At 43.3% G+C, this 21398-nt stretch overlaps 1 protein-coding gene across 1 annotated transcript in view; it reads right to left on the reverse strand.

The window, feature by feature from the left end:
- adamts9 (ADAM metallopeptidase with thrombospondin type 1 motif, 9) overlaps window positions 1-9444 on the reverse strand; it is a 42354-nt gene extending 32910 nt beyond the window's left edge. The window contains exons 1-4 of the mRNA XM_014133425.2: window positions 9053-9444; window positions 8385-8782; window positions 5907-6069; window positions 31-326 (exon numbers count right to left, since the gene is read on the reverse strand). Coding sequence (XP_013988900.1) covers window positions 31-326; window positions 5907-6069; window positions 8385-8782; window positions 9053-9152 — 957 coding nt within the window. The 5' untranslated portion in view covers window positions 9153-9444. The remainder of the gene's footprint in view (window positions 1-30; window positions 327-5906; window positions 6070-8384; window positions 8783-9052) is intronic.
- Window positions 9445-21398: the final 11954 nt, after the last annotated feature.

The following is a 21398-nucleotide window of genomic DNA, read 5'->3' on the forward strand; positions in this document are numbered from 1 at the left end:
TGGGCGGGTGGTTAACTGAGCAGAACTTACAATGGACATTAACGTGAGAATGTAGTGCTGAAGGTTGCTCCCGTGATGTTCCACCATCTTGCTGTCTGCCACCACCATGACTTCTACAAAGCGGGGATAGGAGAGGAAGCGCTTTGATCTCCTGTGAGGTCCTGAGTCACCGCTGCTTTCATTAGCCGGCTGTCTGCTGCTCTCTCTTTCTGATCTGGAGAAGGGATCGGCAGACAGGCTCTCCAGGTCATTCAGCATGCCGCTGCTGCTGGCCATCGGACGTCTCCTCACCTTGTCCCTGTTCCTTTTGTGTCTGTGTTTATGTCCTGGAAAAGAGATGGTCATGAATATAATACTCTCAATATAAAACACAAGCTTATACTGCAAGCTTGTATGAAAGGCTATTACATTTATCAGACAATAAACTGTCATTCTCTTCCTAGAAAGTAGGGTTAAGTGGTATCAGTTCCTGTCCCATACTGGGATCTACTGTATTAACGGCAGTGCACACAAGAGGCGGTATTTCTTTCCAAACAGCAGGGATCTTGATCCAAGAAGGACTAGATTGTCTCTGTTGTAACCAATAAGCTTGATCTGGCAAGCTTGCCACTTAACTAGCAAGTTAGAAAACCAAATGCATAGCTGGAGCCCTGAGCAGGAGATCACTTATTTGGAAAATCTTAGATAGTTAGTGGTGTAGTACGCATCCCAGAGCTTTAAGGGCCCGCAATAAATGTTTGTTTTTTAAATCAATTGTTTTGACGGTATTGAAAACCGTAACGTCAGTATTTCAAAGTACCCCGATATACAGTATATACAGTATACCGCTCAAGCCTACTTGAAAGCACAGTTGTTCTGCTACTGCCAGGGGATGCTTGTGAATGCATACAAAGGGAATATGCTACTGCTCTTTGTATATTATTGCTGAAAGAATGAGACAAAACAAATGTGTTGACGTCCAAGGGCCTGGAAAGTGAAGGAGTGGGGAGGAGAGGAGGAGAGATGAGGGGGTGGGTTGCGTTCACTTTAGGTAAGTCTGGCACTCGGCCAAGCACCAAAGATGGAGAAAAGCCCCAACATCTCAAGGAGGAGCACCAAGGATGACTCAGGGTGACTTCTGAGTATGATTTTAATCTTGACATGACAACCAAATGTAATGGAGTAGCACAAATACCCCTCCACTCTTCTTTTCGACCCCGTCTCTAGCACAAAAGTTGAGCTGTTTCTGCTACCCATGATTCTTATCAGACTGAAAGATATAACCTTTTTGAAAATCCAGAGCTACAAAGGGTCTTTGTAAAAGCTTGCACAATGTCTTATACAGTGCCTTGCAAAATTATTCATCCCCCTTGAAGTGTTTCCTATTTTGTTGTATTACAACCTGTAATTTAAATGGATTTTTATTTGAATTTCATTTAATGGACATACACAAAATAGTCCAAATTGGTTAAGTGAAATGGGAAAAAAATAATGAAAAAAACCCCCAGAAAGGTGGTGGGTGCATATGTATTCACTCCCGTTGCTATGAAGCCCCTAAATAAGATCTGGTGCAACCAATTACCTTCAGAAGTCACATAGTTAGTTAAATAAAGTCCACCTGTGTGCAATCAAAGTGTCACCTGATCTGTCACATGATCTCAGTATATATACACCTGTTCTGAAAGGCCCCAGAGTCTGCAACACCACTAAGCAAGGGGCACCACCAAGCAAGCGGCACCATGAAGACTAAGGAGCTCTACAAACAGGTCAGGGACACAATTGTGGAGAAGTACAGATCAGGATTGGGTTATAAAAAAATATCTGAAACTTTGAACATCCCACGGAGCACCATTAAATCATTTATAAACATTTTTAAAGAATATGGCACCACAACAAACCTGCCAAGAGAGGGCCACCCACCAAAACACACGGACCAGGCAAGAAGGGCATTGATCAGAGAGGCAACAAAGAGACCAAAGATAACCCTGAAGGAGCTGCAAAGCTCCACAGGGGAGATTGGCGTATCTGTCCATAGGACCATTTTAAGCAGTACACTCCACAGAGCTGGGCTTTACAGAAGAGTGGCCAGAAAAGAAAAAAGTAAGCAAACACATTTGGTGTTCACCAAAAGGCATGTGGGAGACTCCCCAAACATATAGAAGAAGGTACTCTGGTCACATGAGACTAAAATTAAGCTTTTTGGCCATCAAGGAAAACGTTATGTCTGGCGCAAACCCAACACCTCTCATCACCCCGAGAACACCATCCCCATAGGGAAGCGTGGTGGTGGCAGAATCATGCTGTGGGGATGTTTTTCATCGGCAGGAACAGGGGAAACTGATCAGAATTGAAGAAATGATGGATGGTGCTAAATACAGGGAAATTCTTGAGTGAAATCTGTTTCAGTCTTCCAGAGATTTGAGACTGGGACGGAGGTTCACCTTCCAACAGGACAATGACCCTAAGCATTGCTAAAGCAACACTTGAGTGGTTTAAGGGGAAACATTTAAATGTCTTGGAATGGCCTAGTCAAAGCCCAGACCTCAATCCAATTGAGAATATGTCGTATGACTTAAAGATTGCTGTACACCAGCAGAACCCATCCAACTTGAAGAAGCTGGAGCAGTTTTGCATTGAAGAATGGACAAAAATCCCAGTGGCTAGATGTGCCAAGCTTATAGAGACATACCCCAAGAGACTTGCAGCTGTAATTGCTGCAAAAGGTGGCTCTACAAAGTATTGACTTTGGGGGGGGGGTGAATAGTTATGCATGCTCAAGTTTTCAGTTTTTTGTCTTATTTCGTGTTTGTTTCACAATAAAAAAATATGTTGCATCGTCAAAATGGTAGGCATGTTGTGTAAATCAAATAATACAACCCCCCCCCCAAAAAAATCTATTTTAATTCCAGATTGTAAGGCAACAAAATTGGAAAAATGCCAAGGGGGGTGAATACTTTCGCAAGCCACTGTTTTCATCCCCACATTTTCAAAAACATATATGAACTCAAATAAATGTTCAGGTCATAAAATCTGAGCTGTAACACACTCAAAAATACACACACACACACACACACACACACCTATGAGCAGTGAAATGTCTTGCATATTACTCAACATCATTCAGATTTATTTTCATAGTAATTAATATTTAAATGTTTGAAGTTGGCATCACTTTCCTACAATAGAATTTACACAGTGTCTTCATGGTAGTGTGCCTATCGTGTTTTCTTATCAAATGATCACAGGAAGTACAAGAGTCAACAGGAACTTTTAGAAATAAACTGAGATTTGGCGATACTAGGAAGAACTTCCAAAATGGTTGTCCTGTGCATGAGCTGAAAAAGTACCCAGTTACAGGAAATTAGACGTAAAATGCATCAATATCCTGCCCCTTGCACTTGAAAACTTGAATAACCTCTGACTTTTTGGACATACTGCTTTGTGGTGTGCATAGCATCTGCATACAACTCTGTGCAATCAGTTGTTCATGTGAAATTGCTGTGCCACAATGTGTTTGACTGAAGGATGGTGAGATCATAAGAATGACTGGTTACAGTTACATTGTCTTTCAGATACTGTATGTCAGTCACTAAAGAACCACTCATAACTTGTTATATCTGCCCATGAAGGAACTTCATTGGACTTTATGCAAACTGGAAACCATATATCCTGAGGCTGCATTTATTGTAGCTGGGGATTTTAACAAAGCTAATTTGAGAACAAGGCTACCTAAATTCTATCAGCATATCGATTGCTGTACACGAGCGAGTAACACGCTCGACCATTGCTACTCTAACTTCCACAATGCATACAAGGCCTCATTTTGGCAAATCTAACCATGACTCCATCTTGTTGCTCCCCTATAGGTAGAAACTAAAACAGGAAGCGCCCGTGTTTAGGTCTATCCAACGCTGTTCTGACCAATCGGATTCCACACTTCAAGATTGCTTCGATCACGTCGACTGGGATATGTTCTGGGTTGCCTCAGATAATAACATTGACGTATACACTGACTCGGTGGGCAAGTTTATAAGGAAGTGTACCCACTGTGACTTAAAACCGTGGATTGCATTCGCGCAAAACTGGAAGCACGTACCAGCGCATTTAATCATGCCAAGGCGACTGGAAATAAGGCAGAATACAAACAGTGTAGTTATTTCCTCCATAAGGCAATCAAACACGCAAAGTGTATAGAGACAAAGTGAAGTCGCAATTCAACGGCTCAAACACGAGACGTATGTGGCAGGGTCTACAGACAATCACGGATTATAAAAAGAAAACCAGCACCGTCGCGGACATCGACGTCTTGCATCCAGAAAAATTAAAAACGTATTTGCGTGCATTGAGGACAATGCAGTGCCACTGACGCGGTCTGCTGCCAAAGACTGTGGGCTCTCCTTCTCCATGGCCGACGTGAGCAAAACATTTAAACGTGTTAACCCTCGCAAGGTTGCCAGCTCAGACGGCATGTTTAGCTGCATCCTCAGAGCATGTGCAGACCAGATGGCTGGTGTGTTTACGGACATATTCAATCAATCCCTATCCCAGTCTGCTGTCCCCACATGCTTCAAGATGGCCACCGTTGTTCCTGTTCCCAAGAAAGCTAAGGTAACTGAACTAAATGACAATCGCCCCGTAGCACTCACTTCTGTCATCATGAAGTGCTTTGAGAGACTAGTCAAGGATCATATCACCTCCACCCTACCTGTCACCCTAGACCCACTTCAATTTGCTTACCGCCCCAATAGGTCCACAGACGATGCAGTCGCCATCACACTGCACACTGCACACTGCCCTATCCCATCTGGGCAAGAGGAATACCTATGTAAGAATGCTGTTCATTGACTACAGCTCAGCATTCAACACCATAGTACCCTCCAAACTCATCATTAAGCTTGAGACCCTGGGTCTCGACCCCGCCCTGTGCAATTGGGTCCTGGACTTCCTGACGGGCCGCCCCCAGGTGGTGAAGGTAGGAAACAACATCTCCACTCCGCTGATCCTCAACACTGGGGCCCCACAAGGGTGCGTTCTCAGCCCCCTCCTGTACTCCCTGTTCACCCATGACTGCATGGCCATGCACGCCTCCAACTCAATCATCAAGTTTGCAGACGACACAACAGTGGTAGGCTTGATTACCAACAATGACAAGACAGCCTACAGGGAGGAGGTGAGGACCCTCGGAGTGTGGTGTCAGGAAAATAACTTCTCACTGAATGGCAGCAAAACAAAAGAGATGATCGTGGACTTCAGGAAACAGCAAAGGGAGCACCCCTCTATCCACATCGACGGGACAGCAGTGGAGAAGGTGGAAAGTTTTAAGTTCCTCGGTGTACACATCACCGACAAACTGAAATGGTCCACACACACAGACAGTGTGGTGATTTCCAACATTCATTCACAACTTCAAACAGTTTTTACTGTGTTTCCTCAGTTCTATGAGCAAAATGATGCCACTGCTTTACACCAAAGTCTAAACAAGCGCAGTAGTATGGTCATTGGTCATGACTGTAATAGTAAAATGACTATAATAAGTTCCTATTGCAAATCATATACTGGAGTTTTGGGATATAATACTGTAATTGAGAGACAATGATTATCCTTCCTTGCTTATGTCTGTGTGAACTTGTTAGGCTGGATATGTTATCAGGCAGACTAAGACACACACACATACACATTTGTTTACACATTTAGCAGCTCTCAACAGGGAGTCCCATCCTCTCTCTTCTCCTCTCCACTTAGAGCCATCAGACACCAGGTGAAGGCTGACTCTGTCAGCTGATAAACTGGCTTACGTAATGAAACTGACTCAGCTCTCTCGCGCTCTGCTCTCGCTCTCACGCTCTCTCTCTCACAAAAAAAACAACAAAAAAAAGCATCAGAACAAAAATCTCCATTGCATCTCTCCTCGCATCATTTCATTGTACCTGATGTGTCACAAGCAGTGTCCTCCCTGGCTGCCTCTTTCTTTGGGGCCTTCTTCCTGTACACAATATGAGGTTTGGTGTGTTCTTCTTCATAGTGTTCTCCATTGTAGCTGTGAAGGGGCTCCACAAAAAACTCCCCTTCTGATGACCTGAAAGTGCCAAGCTGAGGGGGATAAAAAAGGAGGAATCAGAATTGTTTGAAATAACTGCAGTAACATTGGAGCGTGGATTCGTACTGCATGGACACAGTCCAAAGCAAAGATTAGTTGAAATGGTCCTTGCCAGGGCCCCATTGGCTAGGCTTTTTTACACAGCTATTCATTTGATGAGAATGTGTTGAAATGCATGTATTTGCATGCATATTAGTAAAATTGTCCCTGAAAAAGATAGGGAAAAGGAGAAGAATGAGGCATATGATGCCTATCAGAAAACAATGCAACTATTTTTGTTTGTTTCTTGGCACAGTTGGTAGACTTGGTGGAAGCCTTGTTGCATTTCACAAAGCACAGGCTGCACTACTAGCGAACTTGGAGGTCAAAGATACACCAGACAAGCAAAGTACAAAGCTAAGCAATGTGGAAACAGCACTCATTTCTAATTTAGATTGAGTTGGAGAATGCTGCACTGGGTAATGCTACCGACCAATAGGGTGGCCCAGAGTGAACCTTATTATCCATGAAAATGCATTTCATTGTTTATGTATGAGATTGAAACCACCTCAAATTAGGGAAAAGGGAATCTCATAAATATACTGTAGTATGCTAAATGTAATGACCATCGGGAATATTCACCATTGTGCTCACATGCAAACAAGATACTATATAATGACAACACTAAGTATTGATTTAGTTGTGGGAGCCACTCTCACTATGACCGAGGATGATGACTCATGTAATATTAAAATGCAAAGTGGAATTGAAATGAGAAAGTGGTTAATTCATGGTAAGTGGATATGATTCATAATTTATCAGTGTGCATATACCTACTTCTGACTGTTTCCCTGTGACTAGGTCCAGAGCAAGTTACAAGTCCTTGGATGTATGAATAAATAGATACATATAAATGCTTCATCATTTTCACCTTTTAACAGTGCATTGTATTGGCCTGAATCACACCCAGACCAACATTAACTTTGCTTTCTTTCAATGTGAAATGATATCCACAAGCATACCAACTAGGCCTACGGTGCAGGCAAGTCCCATTTGTTTGATTTGTGATGACCTCAATGATGTTCACATCAGGCAGTTAGTTAATAACTGTATCAATCTGTAAGTATCCCTAGGGGACTTCTCCTCAGTGGTGTAAAGTACTTATGTAAAAATACTTTAAAGGACTACCTAAGTCGTTTTGGGGGGTATCTGTACTTTACTTTACTATTTATATTTTTGACAACTTTTACTTTTACTTCACTACATTCCTAAAGAAAATTCTGTACTTTTTACTCCATATATTTTCCCTGACACCCAAAAGTACTCATTACATTTTGAATGCTTAGCATGACAGAAACATTGTCCAATTCACGCACTTATCAAGAGAACATCCCTGGTCATCCCCACTGCCTCTGATCTGGCAGACTCACTAAACATGCATGCTTTGTTTGTAATTAAATACAAAAATAAAATGGTGCCATCTGGTTTGCTTAATATAAGGAATTTGGAATAATGTATACTTTTACTTTTGTACTTAAGTATATTTGGGCAATTACATTTACTTTTGATACTTAGGTATACTTAAAACCAAATATATATATATCATTTTTAATCAGCCTTTATTTAACTAAGCAAGTCAGTTAAGAACAAATTCCTATTTACAATGATGGCCTTTTAGACTTTTACTCAATTTGTATATTACTGGGTGACTTTAATTTTTACTTGAGTAATTTTCTATGAAGGTATCTTTACTTTTACTCAAGTATGACAAATGGGTACTTTTTCCACCACTGCTTCTACTCCACAACGTCATGGATGCATGGAGATTATGTTCGGAGTCGGACTGTGAATCGTGATGACGTCAACACCACTGGCGCTCCCTCTTCACTATTGTGCGTAGGACGTCACCAGCGACCGGAGGAGCATGCATTGCAGAGTGAATGATGGATGAAGTGGATGAGCACAAGAGAGAGGACTTCTAGGCTCGACGTTATTTATCTTAGAAGCTCGTTTTAGATTGTCAGGGATACAAGAGCTAACATAATGCCTTATTCTCACTAACAGTCACCAATTGCATTTTGAACACAAATCCACAAAGCTGGAAAGGCACGCTTTGTGCAGAAGTAGAAATGCACTCCGTTGCCAGGGAAAGGTTCCCCTAATGTTCTCATGTTGCCATAGTATTATTATGTGAACAGCTACATGGTAAACAATTGGCATTCCAGTATCATATCTAGTCATACAACATGTGCGCCTATCATAGTGCAGACTAGAGAAACATTCTTGCACACTGTATCAAGGGAGGGCTACTCAAAGTGCTTGGACTCACCAATCCAGAGCAGAGACTGATGACTGCGGTGTGCTCCGTTTGAGCATTCACATGTCCTTTATAGAAGCAATGCTGATACTCCGTATCCTCCTCCGCCTCCACCTCCGGTGTGAAATCCGTTATGTTACTATCGGTAAGTGCTCCTAGTACTGTCACAGTGTATAGGGGAGCAATAAATCCGGACTCGAGTGTCAGGTTGAGGTGATAGCTCTGTCCGAAAGCAGATATTTTGTAATGGATTGTTGGAGAGTCCCATTGATCAGAGGAGTTGCCAGGGATATCGTCCACACTCCGCCGTTTTCTTTTGAAGTGCACGCTCGTGGGAAAGTTGTCACCGGCTTCATTCACTCGCGCCGGAGTTACAATCTCGTATGCGCCAAGCTGCTCAGACACTTTAGCTGGTGAAGAAAGCCATGGTATAACGGCTATAGCATAAGCAATGATAATAAATAATAATAATAACAATAATAATAATATTAATGTTAAATTAGTTAATTACGTTTGCCCTGTGAAATGAAGCCATTCAAGAAACATAAGACCATTATACATGTATTGTAAGTCATGTGCTTTGCTGATGCTGAAAAAAAGTCATTCATTCTCCGTCTGCCGGTTACAAAATAACACATCACAGGGTAAAAATGTTTTTGGGGCAGGTCGAAATACTTTACCTTTTCTTGAATTCAATAGCGATTTCTCCGTGGATAACACTACATTCAAATCGTCAGGGAGAAATAGCAGAAACCCTAGTCCCCAAAACAGCACATGCATGATTGTCCACGTTAAGTAGAGAGCAGCACCCCCGAATACAAGTATTCCTCTTGCACACAGCTGCTCCGGTCACTCTGGCTTTCCAACGTATTCCAACTCTTAAGTGCTTGCGCATCTGCCACATCCAAATCGATTATGCTTGACTCTTGGTTGCTGGGGGGTTTCTCACCGGTAACGTGCGTTGGGTCGTGAGCGGTTCGCGGATCCCCTGGCGAACATGCATACTGCAGAGAGAGGGGCCGGTTGTAGACTACAGACAGACAACTATGGTGGGCTACACTGCAGGCACCAGACTGCCGATGTTGGGGCGGGTTTAGTGAAAAGGTAGGTTACATTACTGGAGCACGCCCCTCAACCAAGCCACTCCCGTTTCTTAGAGAGTGACTTGACAGACATAATTGACTTATTATTGTGGTATCACTGCAATTACTTGAGAAACATCTTCAATTATGATTGCTGGCGGTGGTGTTGCAGTTCTCCATGAAGAAACCATGAAGTTAGTAGCTGGATGAGCAATGAGAAATGTCAACATTTGAGTTAAAAATACATTATAATGGCATCGTTTACTGTTACTGATAGTCGCTTTATTAGGCTACATCCTCCTCCTGACTTTAGCCTACATTGGGTTTTTTGTATAGACACCGCAGTTAAGCTCAAAGGGCTTCAAGCTACTCCACATTTAGGCTACGGGCTATTCTACGGATTCTACCTCATTCACTGTGTCTTCACAAATGAGGATTGGAGTATCTTTACATTTAGAATTGAAAGTCATTGAGTTCCTTTAAATGTCATCCCCAACTCTCTCTCTCTCACACACACACACACACACAGACACAGACACACACACACACACACACACACACACACACACACACACACACACACACACACACACACACACACACACACAGACACACACACACACACACACACACAATCATATTATGCAAAGACACAGTTTGTTCTTCAACATTATCATACGTGAAAGATAAGTAGCCTAGAAGGCTCTGTCAATAAAATAGGATATGAAGAAATACGTTTTCACCAGGCAGTCATATTCTTGAGATTAAAAGTAGTCTAAATATCCTTGTTACAACATAAAGCAGGGCTAGAAGTAAGCATTTCACTGGTCTCCTCCTCAGAGACCTTACGTAGTGATAAATGTTAGCAGATGGGACGTTACAGCTCATTTCTTCGGTACAATCAACACACATGACCATTAGAACCATTAACATGGTTTGCAGGTGCCCACCTAAAACAATAGCCCCATAGGAAATGGCTGTGGTAGGCTCAGAAAAACACACATTAAAGCAAGGGATGTTTAAATGGAAAACAGGCAAACAAAATTATGATAGCCAACCAGCTTGTACAAGTTCAAGCCTCTATTGATTCATTTTATAAATCATTACTTGTTGTCTTCTAAATGATGACAAAATCTGTTTAATTATCTGACTCAATAGATCTCAACTTCCATCATTAGATACTATGGATACATTAGATACATGCTTTGCTAAGCCAATCTGGGACCAAACTCAAAGGCATTTACATGTACATAAACTCAAAATAAAAAGAAACGTCCCTTTTTCAGGACCCTGTCTTTCAAAGATAATTCGTAAAAATCCAAATAACTTCACAGATTCATTGTAAAGGGTTTATCACTGTTTCCCATGCTTGTTCAATGAATCATAAACAATTAATGAACATGCACCTGAGGAACGGTCGTTAAGACACCAACAGCTTACAGACAGTAGGCAATTAAGGTCACAGTTATGAAAACTTAAGGACACTAAAGAGACCTTTCTACTGACTCTGAAAAACGCCAAAGAAAGATGCCCGGTGTCCCTGCTCATCTGCGTGAACGTGCCTTAGGCATGCTGCAAGGAGGGATGAGGACCGCAGATGTGGCCAGGGCAATAAATTGCAATGTCCGTACTGTGAGACGCCTAAGACAGCGCTACAGGAAGACAGGACGGACGGCTGATCATCCTCACAGTGGCAGACCACGTGTAACAACACCTGCACAGGATCGATATATCCGAACATCACACCTGCGGGACAGGTACAGGATGGCAACAACAACTGCCCGAGTTACACCAGGAACGCACAATCCCTCCATCAGTGCTTAGACTGTCCGCAATAGGCTGAGAGAGGCTGGACTGAGGGCTTGTAGGCCTGTTGTAAGGCAGGTCCTCACCAGACATCACTGGCAACAACGTCACCTATGGAAACAAAAAAGTGCTCTTCACTGACGAGTCGCGGTTTTGTCTCACCAGGGGTGATCTTCGGATTTGCGTTTATCGTCGAAGGAATGAGCGTTACACCGAGGTCTGTACCATGGAGCGGGATCGATTTGGAGGTGGAGGGTCCGTCATGGTCTGGGGCGGTGTGTCACAGCATCATCAGACTGAGCTTGTTGCTATTGCATTCAATCTCAACGCTGTGCGTTACAGGGAAGACATCCTCCTCCCTCATGTGGTACCTTTCCTGCAGGCACATCCTGATATGACCCTCCAGCATGACAATGCCACCAGCCATACTGCTCGTCCTGTGCATGATTTCCTGCTAGACAGGAATGTCAGTGTTCTGCCATGGCAAGCGAAGAGCCCGGATCTCAATCCCATTGAGCACATCTGGGACTTGTTGGATCGGAGGGTGAGGGCTAGGGCCATTCCATCCAGAAATGTCTGGGAACTTGCAGGTGCCTTTGGTGGAAGAGTGGGGTAACATCTCACAGCAAGAACTGGCAAATCTGGTGCAGTCCATGAGGAGGAGATGCACTGCAGTACTTAATGCAGCTGGTGGCCACACCAGATACTGACTGTTACTTTTGATTTTGACCCCCCCTTTGTTCAGGGACACATTATTCAATTTCTGTTAGTCACAAATCTGTGGAACTTGTTCAGTTTATGTCTCAGTTGTTGAATCTTGTTATGTTCATACAAATATTTACACATGTTAAGTTTGCTGAAAATAAATGCAGTTGACAGTGAGAGGACGTTTCTTTTTTTGCTGTTGTTGACGGCAGATTTTTTGAAATACCTACAATCTCTCCAAACATGCAGTAGTAAGACAGGAACCATGATCCCTCTAGATCTTCTTGCTGTGTTGGACTTATGAACAGACAGTAAAACACACTATTATTAAAATGCACTGTGGGCCCAGTACAGTGGTGGATCCTACATCCAGTAACCTTAACCCTTTAAATGTAACCCATCAGTTACAATTATCCCTTTCCCAGAACTCTCCATAAACCTTTTTACAACAGGGGTCTTGGGGAAGATACAAATATCTATATTGCCACAAGGCATCACATTCAGCTTTAAATACAATGGTGGTGGTGCAGTTGACTTGATGGTTGGTAGTTGACTTGGTGGTTGGCAGTTGACCTGGTGGTTGGTAGTTGACCTGGTGGTTGGCAGTTGACTTGGTGGTTGGTAGTTGCCTTGGTGGTTGGTAGTTGACTTGGTGGTTGGTAGTTGACCTGGTGGGTGGTAGTTGACCTGGTTGTTGGTAGTTGACTTGGTGGTTGACAGTTGACTTGGTGGTTGGCAGTTGACTTGGTGGTTGGTAGTTGACTTGGTGGTTGGTAGTTGACCTGGTGGGTGGTAGTTGACTTGGTGGTTGGCAGTTGACTTGGTGGTTGGTAGTTGACCTGGTGGTTGGCAGTTGACTTGGTGGTTGGGAGTTGCCTTGGTGGTTGGTAGTTGACTTGGTGGTTGGCAGTTGACTTGGTGGTTGGTAGTTGACTTGGTGGTTGGTAGTTGACTTGGTGGTTGGCAGTTGACTTGGTGGTTGGTAGTTGACCTGGTGGTTGGCAGTTGACTTGGTGGTTGGTAGTTGACCTGGTGGTTGGTAGTTGACCTGGTGGTTGACAGTTGACTTGGTGGTTGGTAGTTGACCTGGTGGTTGGCAGTTGACTTGGTGGTTGGCAGTTGACTTGGTGGTTGGTAGTTGACCTGGTGGTTGGCAGTTGACTTGGTGGTTGGCAGTTGACTTTGTGGTGGGTAGTTGACTTGGTTGTTGACAGTTGACTTGGTGGTTGACAGTTGACTTGGTGGTTGGCAGTTGACTTTGTGGTTGGCAGTTGACTTTGTTGTTGACAGTTGACCTGGTGGTTGGCAGTTGACTTGGTGGTTGGTAGTTGACTTGGTGGTTGGCAGTTGACTTTGTGGTGGGTAGTTGACTTGGTTGTTGACAGTTGACTTGGTGGTAGGCAGTTTTTGTATTTGCATTTATTAGGGATCCCCATTAGCTGCTGCTGATTCTACTGCTTGCATCAGTTACCTGATCTGGAATAGAGTTCCATGTAGTCATGGCTCTATGTAGTACTGTGCGCCTCCCATAGTCTGTTCTGGATTTGGGGACTGTGAAGAGACCTCTGGTGGCATGTCTTGTGGGGTATGCATGGGTGTCCGAGCTGTGTGCTAGTATTTTAAACAGACAGCTTGGTACATTTAGCTTGTCAACACCTCTTACAAAAACAAGTAATGATGAAGTCAATCTCTCTTCCACATTGAGCCATGAGAGATTGACATGCATGTCATTAATATTAGCTCTAAGTGTACTTTTAATGGCCAGCCGTGCTGCCCTGTTCTGAGCCAACTGCAATTTTCCCAAGTCCCTCTTTGTGGCACCTGACCACACTACTGAACAGTAGTCTAGGTGCGACAAAACTAGGGCCTGTAGGACCTGCCTTGTTGATAGTGTTGTTAAGAAGGCTGAGCAGCGCTTTATTATAGACAGACTTCTCCCCATCTTAGCTACTGTTGTATGAATATTTTTTGACCATGACAGTTTACAATCCAGGGTTACTTCAAGCAGTTTAGTCACCTCAACTTGCTAAATTTCCAAATTATTCATAATAAGACATAGTTGAGGTTTAGCGTTTAGTGAATGATTTGTCCCAAATACAATGCTTATAGTTTTAGAAATATTTAGGACTGTCTTATTCCTTGCTACCCATTCCAAAACTAACTGCAGCTGTTTGTTAAGTGGTGCAGTCATTTCAGTGGCTGTAGTAGCTGACGTGTATAGTGTTGAGTCATCCGCATACATAGACACACTGGCCTTACTCAAAGCAGGTGGGATGACGATAGTAAAGTTTGAAAAAAGCAAGGGGCCTAAACAGCTACCCTGGGGAATTCCTGATTCTACCTGGATTATGTTTGAGAGGCTTCCATTAAAGAACAGCCTCTGTGTTCTGTTAGACAAGTAACTCTTTATCCACATTATAGCAGGGGGTGTAAATCCATAACACATACGTTTTTCCAGCAGCAGACTATGTGAAATGTGAAAAGCTGCACTGAAGTCTGACAGGTTGACTTGGTGGTTGGTAGTTGACTTGGTGGTTGGTAGTTGACCTGGTGGTTGGTAGTTGACTTGGTGGTTGGTAGTTGACCTGGTGGTTGGTAGTTGACTTGGTGGTTGGTAGTTGACTTGGTGGTTGGTAGTTGACCTGGTGGTTGGTAGTTTACCTGGTGGTTGGCAGTTGACTTGGTGGTTGGTAGTTGACTTGGTGGTTGGCAGTTGACTTGGTGGTTGGCAGTTGACTTGGTGGGTGGCAGTTGACTTGGTGGTTGGTAGTTGACTTGGTGGTTGGTAGTTGACTTGGTGGTTGGTAGTTGACCTGGTGGTTGGTAGTTGACTTGGTGGTTGGTAGTTGACTTGGTGGTTGGTAGTTGACTTGGTGGTTGGTAGTTGACCTGGTGGTTGACAGTTGACTTGGTGGTGGGTAGTTGACTTGGTGGTTGGCAGTTGACTTGGTGGTTGGCAGTTGACTTGGTGGGTGGCAGTTGACTTGGTGGTTGGCAGTCAGTGGACAGTCACTGAGGTCAATGGAGCCTGGCCTGGCCTGCAGGGACAGTAACAAGCATCTGACAGCATACAGAGGACAGCCTCCTCATGACAGTGTAAACTTCACTTCCCCTCCAGTTCTGATGACAGGCGATAAGGACTGGAAAGCTTGAATGGTGGCTAAATCCTGGCCTGGGGTTTCAAAGAGAGAAACATAATTGCTATGCTTTTAACATCCCCTCCCCTTATGACTAACGTCCTTGGTGTACTGAACTTGTCTTCATTATTGGGAGAGGTCCATGTGTGCTGTTCTTTTTTTTTTTTTACTATTATTTAACTAGGCAAGTCAGTTAAGAACAAATTCTTATTTACAATGACAGCCTAGTAACACTGGGTTAACTGCCTTGTTCAGGGGAAGAACAACATAATTTTACGTTGTCAGCTCAGGGATTCAATCTAGCAACCTTTCTGTTTCTGGCCCAATGCTCTAACCACTAGGCTACCTGCCGTTGTGATTTGTCATCCATAGTATTCAGTGCTTAGCAGTTCTTCTGTTCTTTGGTTCTATACAAATAGGGCTGATAGGAGAATATAGACTTTCTATTCACATGCATTGACAAATGGCTATATCCTGCTGCCTACATTACATCTTTGTATGAGGCACAAGGCTCTAACCTCAGTGGCCTCGTTGTCCTTTCCAGCTGGGATCCTGTCAGGGGACAGTTGTTGAGAAATACACTGGTCTCTCTTTACTACTGTGACACACCGGGGGTATTGACTTTTTCACATAATATTATTCTCTATGAGAAAATGGTAAATAGCCTTTCCTCGGAACCGCCGCAGTTGAATGGAAAGGAGTCAAACATGGTTTCCAAACTTTCCAAATGTTCGATGTGTTTGATAACATTAAATGTATTCTGGTCCAGCCATTACAATGAGCCCGTCCTCCTATAGCTTCTCCCACCAGCCTCCCCTGGTCTGGACACTGCCCAAGTAGTAGTGCAGTGCTCAGGGGGTCTTACCTAAATTTTAATGCTTCCCAGATATCGAAGTTTCCTATGGATTGGCAACAATAGCAACATGCCAAAGCACATATTTAAAAAAAAAATGACCATGTAATTTCAACAACAAAAAATCTATGAGATGGTGTTATATCAACATGGTAAACTGATTTAATTTGCATAATGTCATGAACTTAAGGGGATTTCTTCTTTTTTCACAAAACTTTTAACTTAAATCCAATGACATGGTGACATTTGATGTTGATTTCACGTTGAATTCAATTTAGTTGACAACTCAACCCAATGTAAATTAAAGCTAGACGTTGAAACTACATCTGTACCCAGTGGGATTGGATGTGCAACACACTAAGAAAGCCTCCTGCTGTGTAGTCTCCAACTTCCAAAAACCTCTCAACACTTCCACCAAATCCTCTGTTTACATGTCCAGTAGAGCAAATGAAGACTTAGTGAGTCATTCTTCTCCTGCTGAAGGTTTCAGAGGGCATGTATTATTTCATAACATCATAACATGGACACAGTGGACTGTGGAGCTGTGGTGTGGTGGTGGTGACAGGAGGTGGGGAGGGGTGTAACACCGCAGTTTGGAGACAGCACATCCAAGCACCCCGTTTGACTCAAAATGGATGTGACAGACCACTTTGGGGAAAGTAGTAGTATCAGTTCTGTATGTCATCAGTTAGCAGCACTGGGCCTGTTCCCCCTCTCACTTGTCGTCCCATGCTTAACAAAAGGACAACACGATGACCTAATCACTCTCAGCTGTGAGAGAAATTGAAAAGATAACCTAACACCCTTTCCAGTCCAAGCCAGTGTATTGATATGAGGCAGCTGGAGAAGGAGTGTGAGTGTAAGAGAAAGAGAGAGGGAGTAGGGGGAGGCGTGGGGTTATCAGCACCTTTACTCTAGCTCAAATACAGCCTTTATTTTAGATTCCTTACTCCAAAAACGCTGGATGTCAAGAGGAGTAAAAGGAATACAGCAGAAACAGTGTTATTTTTCTCTGATCCTTTGATTGGGCTCCAAACATGGGACTGCAGATGGAAATTAGCTGCTAGCTAAATCTTCTCTCAAGTGTACTGAGACTAATGTTTTTGTCCCTGCTCAAATAATTGTCCCTGCTCAAATAAACTTAATAAATCAATAAAATAAATACAGTGTGATAATTTGTCCTAAATGAATTATCGTTGTGAGCACTGTGTGTTCTGTTTCTCATGCCAGGTCTGCTCCCGAGTGACGCAGCCGTCTAAGGCACTACATCTCAGTGCTAGAGGCGTCACTACAGACCCTGGTTTGATCCCGGGATGTCTCACAACCAGCCGTGATCGGGAGTCCCATAGGGCGGTGCACAATTGGCTCAGCGCCGTCTGGGTTAGGGGAGGGTTTGGACTGACTTGACTAGTTAAATAAAGGTTCAATAAAAATACGTCAAAGTAGGGTAGTTTATAGGACCACATCATTCTTATCCTCAATAATTTAACTTCATAATACAGAAGTGATGCTTCTAAACTTTAAAAATGCATTGTAGTGTCTAAGACATTTTAATTCCATGGTCTCTTGAATGACCTTTACTAGATGGAGACAGTGCAGTGTCTAACACATCATTTTAATTCCATGGTCTCTTGAATGAACTTAACAAGATGAAGACAGCACAGACCTAAACTGAGCATCACAGTAAACAGGGTGTGTACAGTACAGGAGCGGTTGGAGGGGCAAAGGGTTCTCTTTAAACCCACAAATCCTGCTTAATTTTTCCCCCCCGCTGCTCCAGCTGCCTGGGCCCTGCTCCTTTGTCATATTAGATATAGTTTAGTGTTCTGGGTCAGGGGCTCTATTCTGTAGCTGTCAAGGCCTGGAGAATAAGCTGGCCTGGGTCCCGCTGGCAGCCCCACTGTGTCAGAGCCCGAAAGGGACCGCCAGGGGCCGACAGGGACCACCAGGGACCGACAGGCTTACTGCAGATGACAGTTGCACAGCAGTGTGCACGGGGCCCCCGCTGGATGGGAGGGAACAAAACACAATAGAAATGATGACCTTTCCAAGTCCAACCAACGCTCATGTCACACTTAGAGTGTTCACTTAAAAGTAGGAAGAAAGTAGAAAAAAAGTTTCCGGTTTGTAGTATAGCTGCACATAAACCATTTTCACTGTTGATGGCTTGAACACTTTTGACCTTGTGCAAGACTTGTAATTGTAGCAGTCATAACAGTCTTAAAAAACAACATTGAGTTCAATAGTGTCAACTGGATGGGAGCCATTGATGGGAAGAGTAGCCGCATAGACAGTCTGTTGAAGTGGGCAGGGATACCATGTCTTAGCCTAATCTTTCAGAGCGCCCACTGGATCTGCTGAATTACTGCTCACATAGGAACGTCTCTTTCCCAAATCAGACTTTTTGAATTCAATGTGGCCTGATAATGTGATTATGGTATTAAACCCGCAGGGTGAGCGGCACCAAGTGACGGCTGTGACTGACAGCGTGAAAGCTCCCAAACGTGTTACTATCACATCCAACCGCATGGGCTGCCAGGAACCTGGCCCACTGTTAATGCTGTAACTTTAATGCAATTTCTTTACAGTTAAACAGACTAGAATTAAGTGAAACTGAAGTTTGGCACAATCACTTTGAAATTGTGTCCGATGGCAATGCAGTGATGCAAAGTGGGGGGTCATTGTTTCATTGGCTGGAAAAATTGATAAGAGAACAAGGATGCTATTGATCAAAACCATGCAGTATTTGAATGTTAAACAGTTTTTCATTCCATGGAGGTGATGAACCACAGATATGTAACTCTTAAACTATAAACAGTAGAGCTTGGCATATACAAAAAGAATAGCATTTTGGCCTGTCCCAGGCACATGCACAGATACAGATCTAGGGGTTCCTGAGCACCTGCCCTTTTGCCCTCCTATGAGAAAGGTGCCCTTTTCGATTTTACTTTTGGTCAAAAAATATTATCTTATTTTAAATGTTAAGAATTGCCCTTCTAGCTACTTTCTCATTTTTGAATCTAGGAAAATCCCCCAGAAAATTCCCCTGCAGGGTTTTTAACCATTCAAACACAGTGGTGCTAATAACACAAAGTTTGGTTTGATTTGATTTAAAGGCCACATCACCTAACTGCTGTCACGTCTACTCCCGCTCCTCCCCTCCAGCGTTCGAAGTCGCCGGCTTACTAACCACCGGTCCTGGCATTTGTCATTACACGCACCTGCACGTCATCATTAGGCACACTCCATCACTTCACGGATTACCTCCCCTATATCTGTCACTCCCTTAGTCAATACTGCCTGGAGAATGGCACTATGTGTTTCATGTCTGTACGCTACTCGTGGTTCAGGTCCATGAGCCGTTTATTATTAAACTCACCACTTGCTTCCCAGCGTCCACGTTACAGAATATTGCCTCACCAAATGGAAGCAGCAGGAAATCCGAACATCTCCCAGATGGTCGACTAACAGGATACTTACTTCGTAAGTACCATGACCAGCTGCATGCACTGGGGTCGGCTATGGAAGAGGTTCTTCGCAGTCTTCAATGTCTCGAACATGCCCGTTGTTCCACTAGCGGAGGATACTCTTCCACCAGTCGACCCAGCGAGCCAGCACATCAGTCCATTCAGCAGTCCGCCCAGGTCAGTGATGCCCGTTTGTCCCTCCCGGATAAATATGAAGGAACCCCATCTAAATGTCGTGGCTTCCTACTGCAGTGCTCAGTCTATTTAGATGAGAGCCCCCACCACTGAGAGGTCCAAGGTTGCCACGGTTATTTCTCTGCTGACTGGGCGTGCGTTGGAGTGGACTACGGCCATCTGGGAGAGAGGAGCTGGCTTCACATGAGGGGTTCATAGCTCTGTTAAAAGACGAATCTAACATTCCTGCATCCCCAATAACATTGTCACCGTAGAGGGCTAACCGAGGAGGGTTTGCAGAGGGCCGTCTCACACTGCTGAGGTGAGTTATTTCCTGACAATGCACTCTCTGTGTTTATGCTTTCATATTGTCTCTGTGCATGGTGCAGCGCAGTCACCTCTATAACCACTTCAGGCTGAACTCAAACAAAGCCAACACATCTGAAATATAGTACAGGATCCTACCTCTGCCTCTGTACTGTACCTGGCTGCCTTCATAGACCTGCATTCATTTTATACTCAGTGAGAAACGAACTTGAGCATCATACAGCAAAACATCAGAACTCCATCCTAAAGCATTGTAATGCTAGGGGGCAGTATTGAGAATTTTGAAAACAATATGTGCCCATTTTTAACTGCCTCCTACACCAACTCAGAAGCTAGGATATGCATATTATTAACAGATTTGGATAGAAAACACAGCATTTTCTAAAACTGTTTGAATGGTGTCTGTAAGTATAACAAAACTCATATGGCAGGCAAAAACCTGAGAAAAATACAACCAGGAAAGTAGAATTTTGTGGCTGTACTATTTTCGAGTCATTGCTAATAGATCACACAGTGACAAAGGATTCATTTCGCACTTCCTACGGCTTCCACTAGATGTCAACGATCTTTATAAAGTTGTTTGAAGCGTCTATGATGAACAGAGACCAGATGACAACGAAGAGAAGTTGACGTCCCTGGGATGTCGTCACTTCATTATTGCGCGCACCTGCGCGTGCATGTGAGGCGAGACATTTTTCAAAAACGGTTTTCAAGACACAGGAGAGGTCGGGTTGAAATATTACTGATGTTTCACGTTAAAAATGGCCCTAAAGATTGATGCTAAACAACGTTTGACATGTTTGAACGAACGTAAATAGATTTTTTTTTAAACTTTTCGTCGTGACTTCCCCCCCTACATTTTGAGGAGCCTACCGAACGCCTAACAACATGGAACAATTTGGAGTTATTTGGACATAAATTATGAACTTTGTCAAAAGAAACCACATTTGTTGTGGACCTGGGATTCCTGGAAGTGCCTTCTGATGAAGATAATCAAAGGTAAGGGATTATTAACAATAGTATTATTGATATTAGATGGTGCTAACCTGTATATCCTAGCCTATTGTTCTTAGCATAGGACCCCGTTTATTGCAAAGTGTGATTTCCCAGTAAAGTTATTTTGAAATCTGGCAATGCGGTAGCATTTACGAGATGTTAATCTATAATTCTTTGAATGACAATATTATAATTTACCAATGTTTTCGAATAGTAATTTTGTAAATTGTAACGCTGATTCACCGGAAGCATTTGAGGGAGAAAAAAATTCTGCCACTTTAAAATGCTGTTTTGTATAACATAATGTCCTAGGAGTGTCATCTGATGAAGATTGTCAAAGGTTAGTGCATAATTTTAGCTGGTTTTCTGCTTTTGGTGACGCCTGTCCTTGAATTGAAAATGGATGTTTGTACTTTTTTGGCTATGTACTGTCCTAACATAATCTAACTTTATGCTTTCGCCGTAAAGCCTCTTTGAAA

Source organism: Salmo salar, chromosome ssa12 (genome assembly GCF_905237065.1).
Source record: "Salmo salar chromosome ssa12, Ssal_v3.1, whole genome shotgun sequence".
Taxonomy (NCBI): domain Eukaryota; kingdom Metazoa; phylum Chordata; class Actinopteri; order Salmoniformes; family Salmonidae; genus Salmo; species Salmo salar.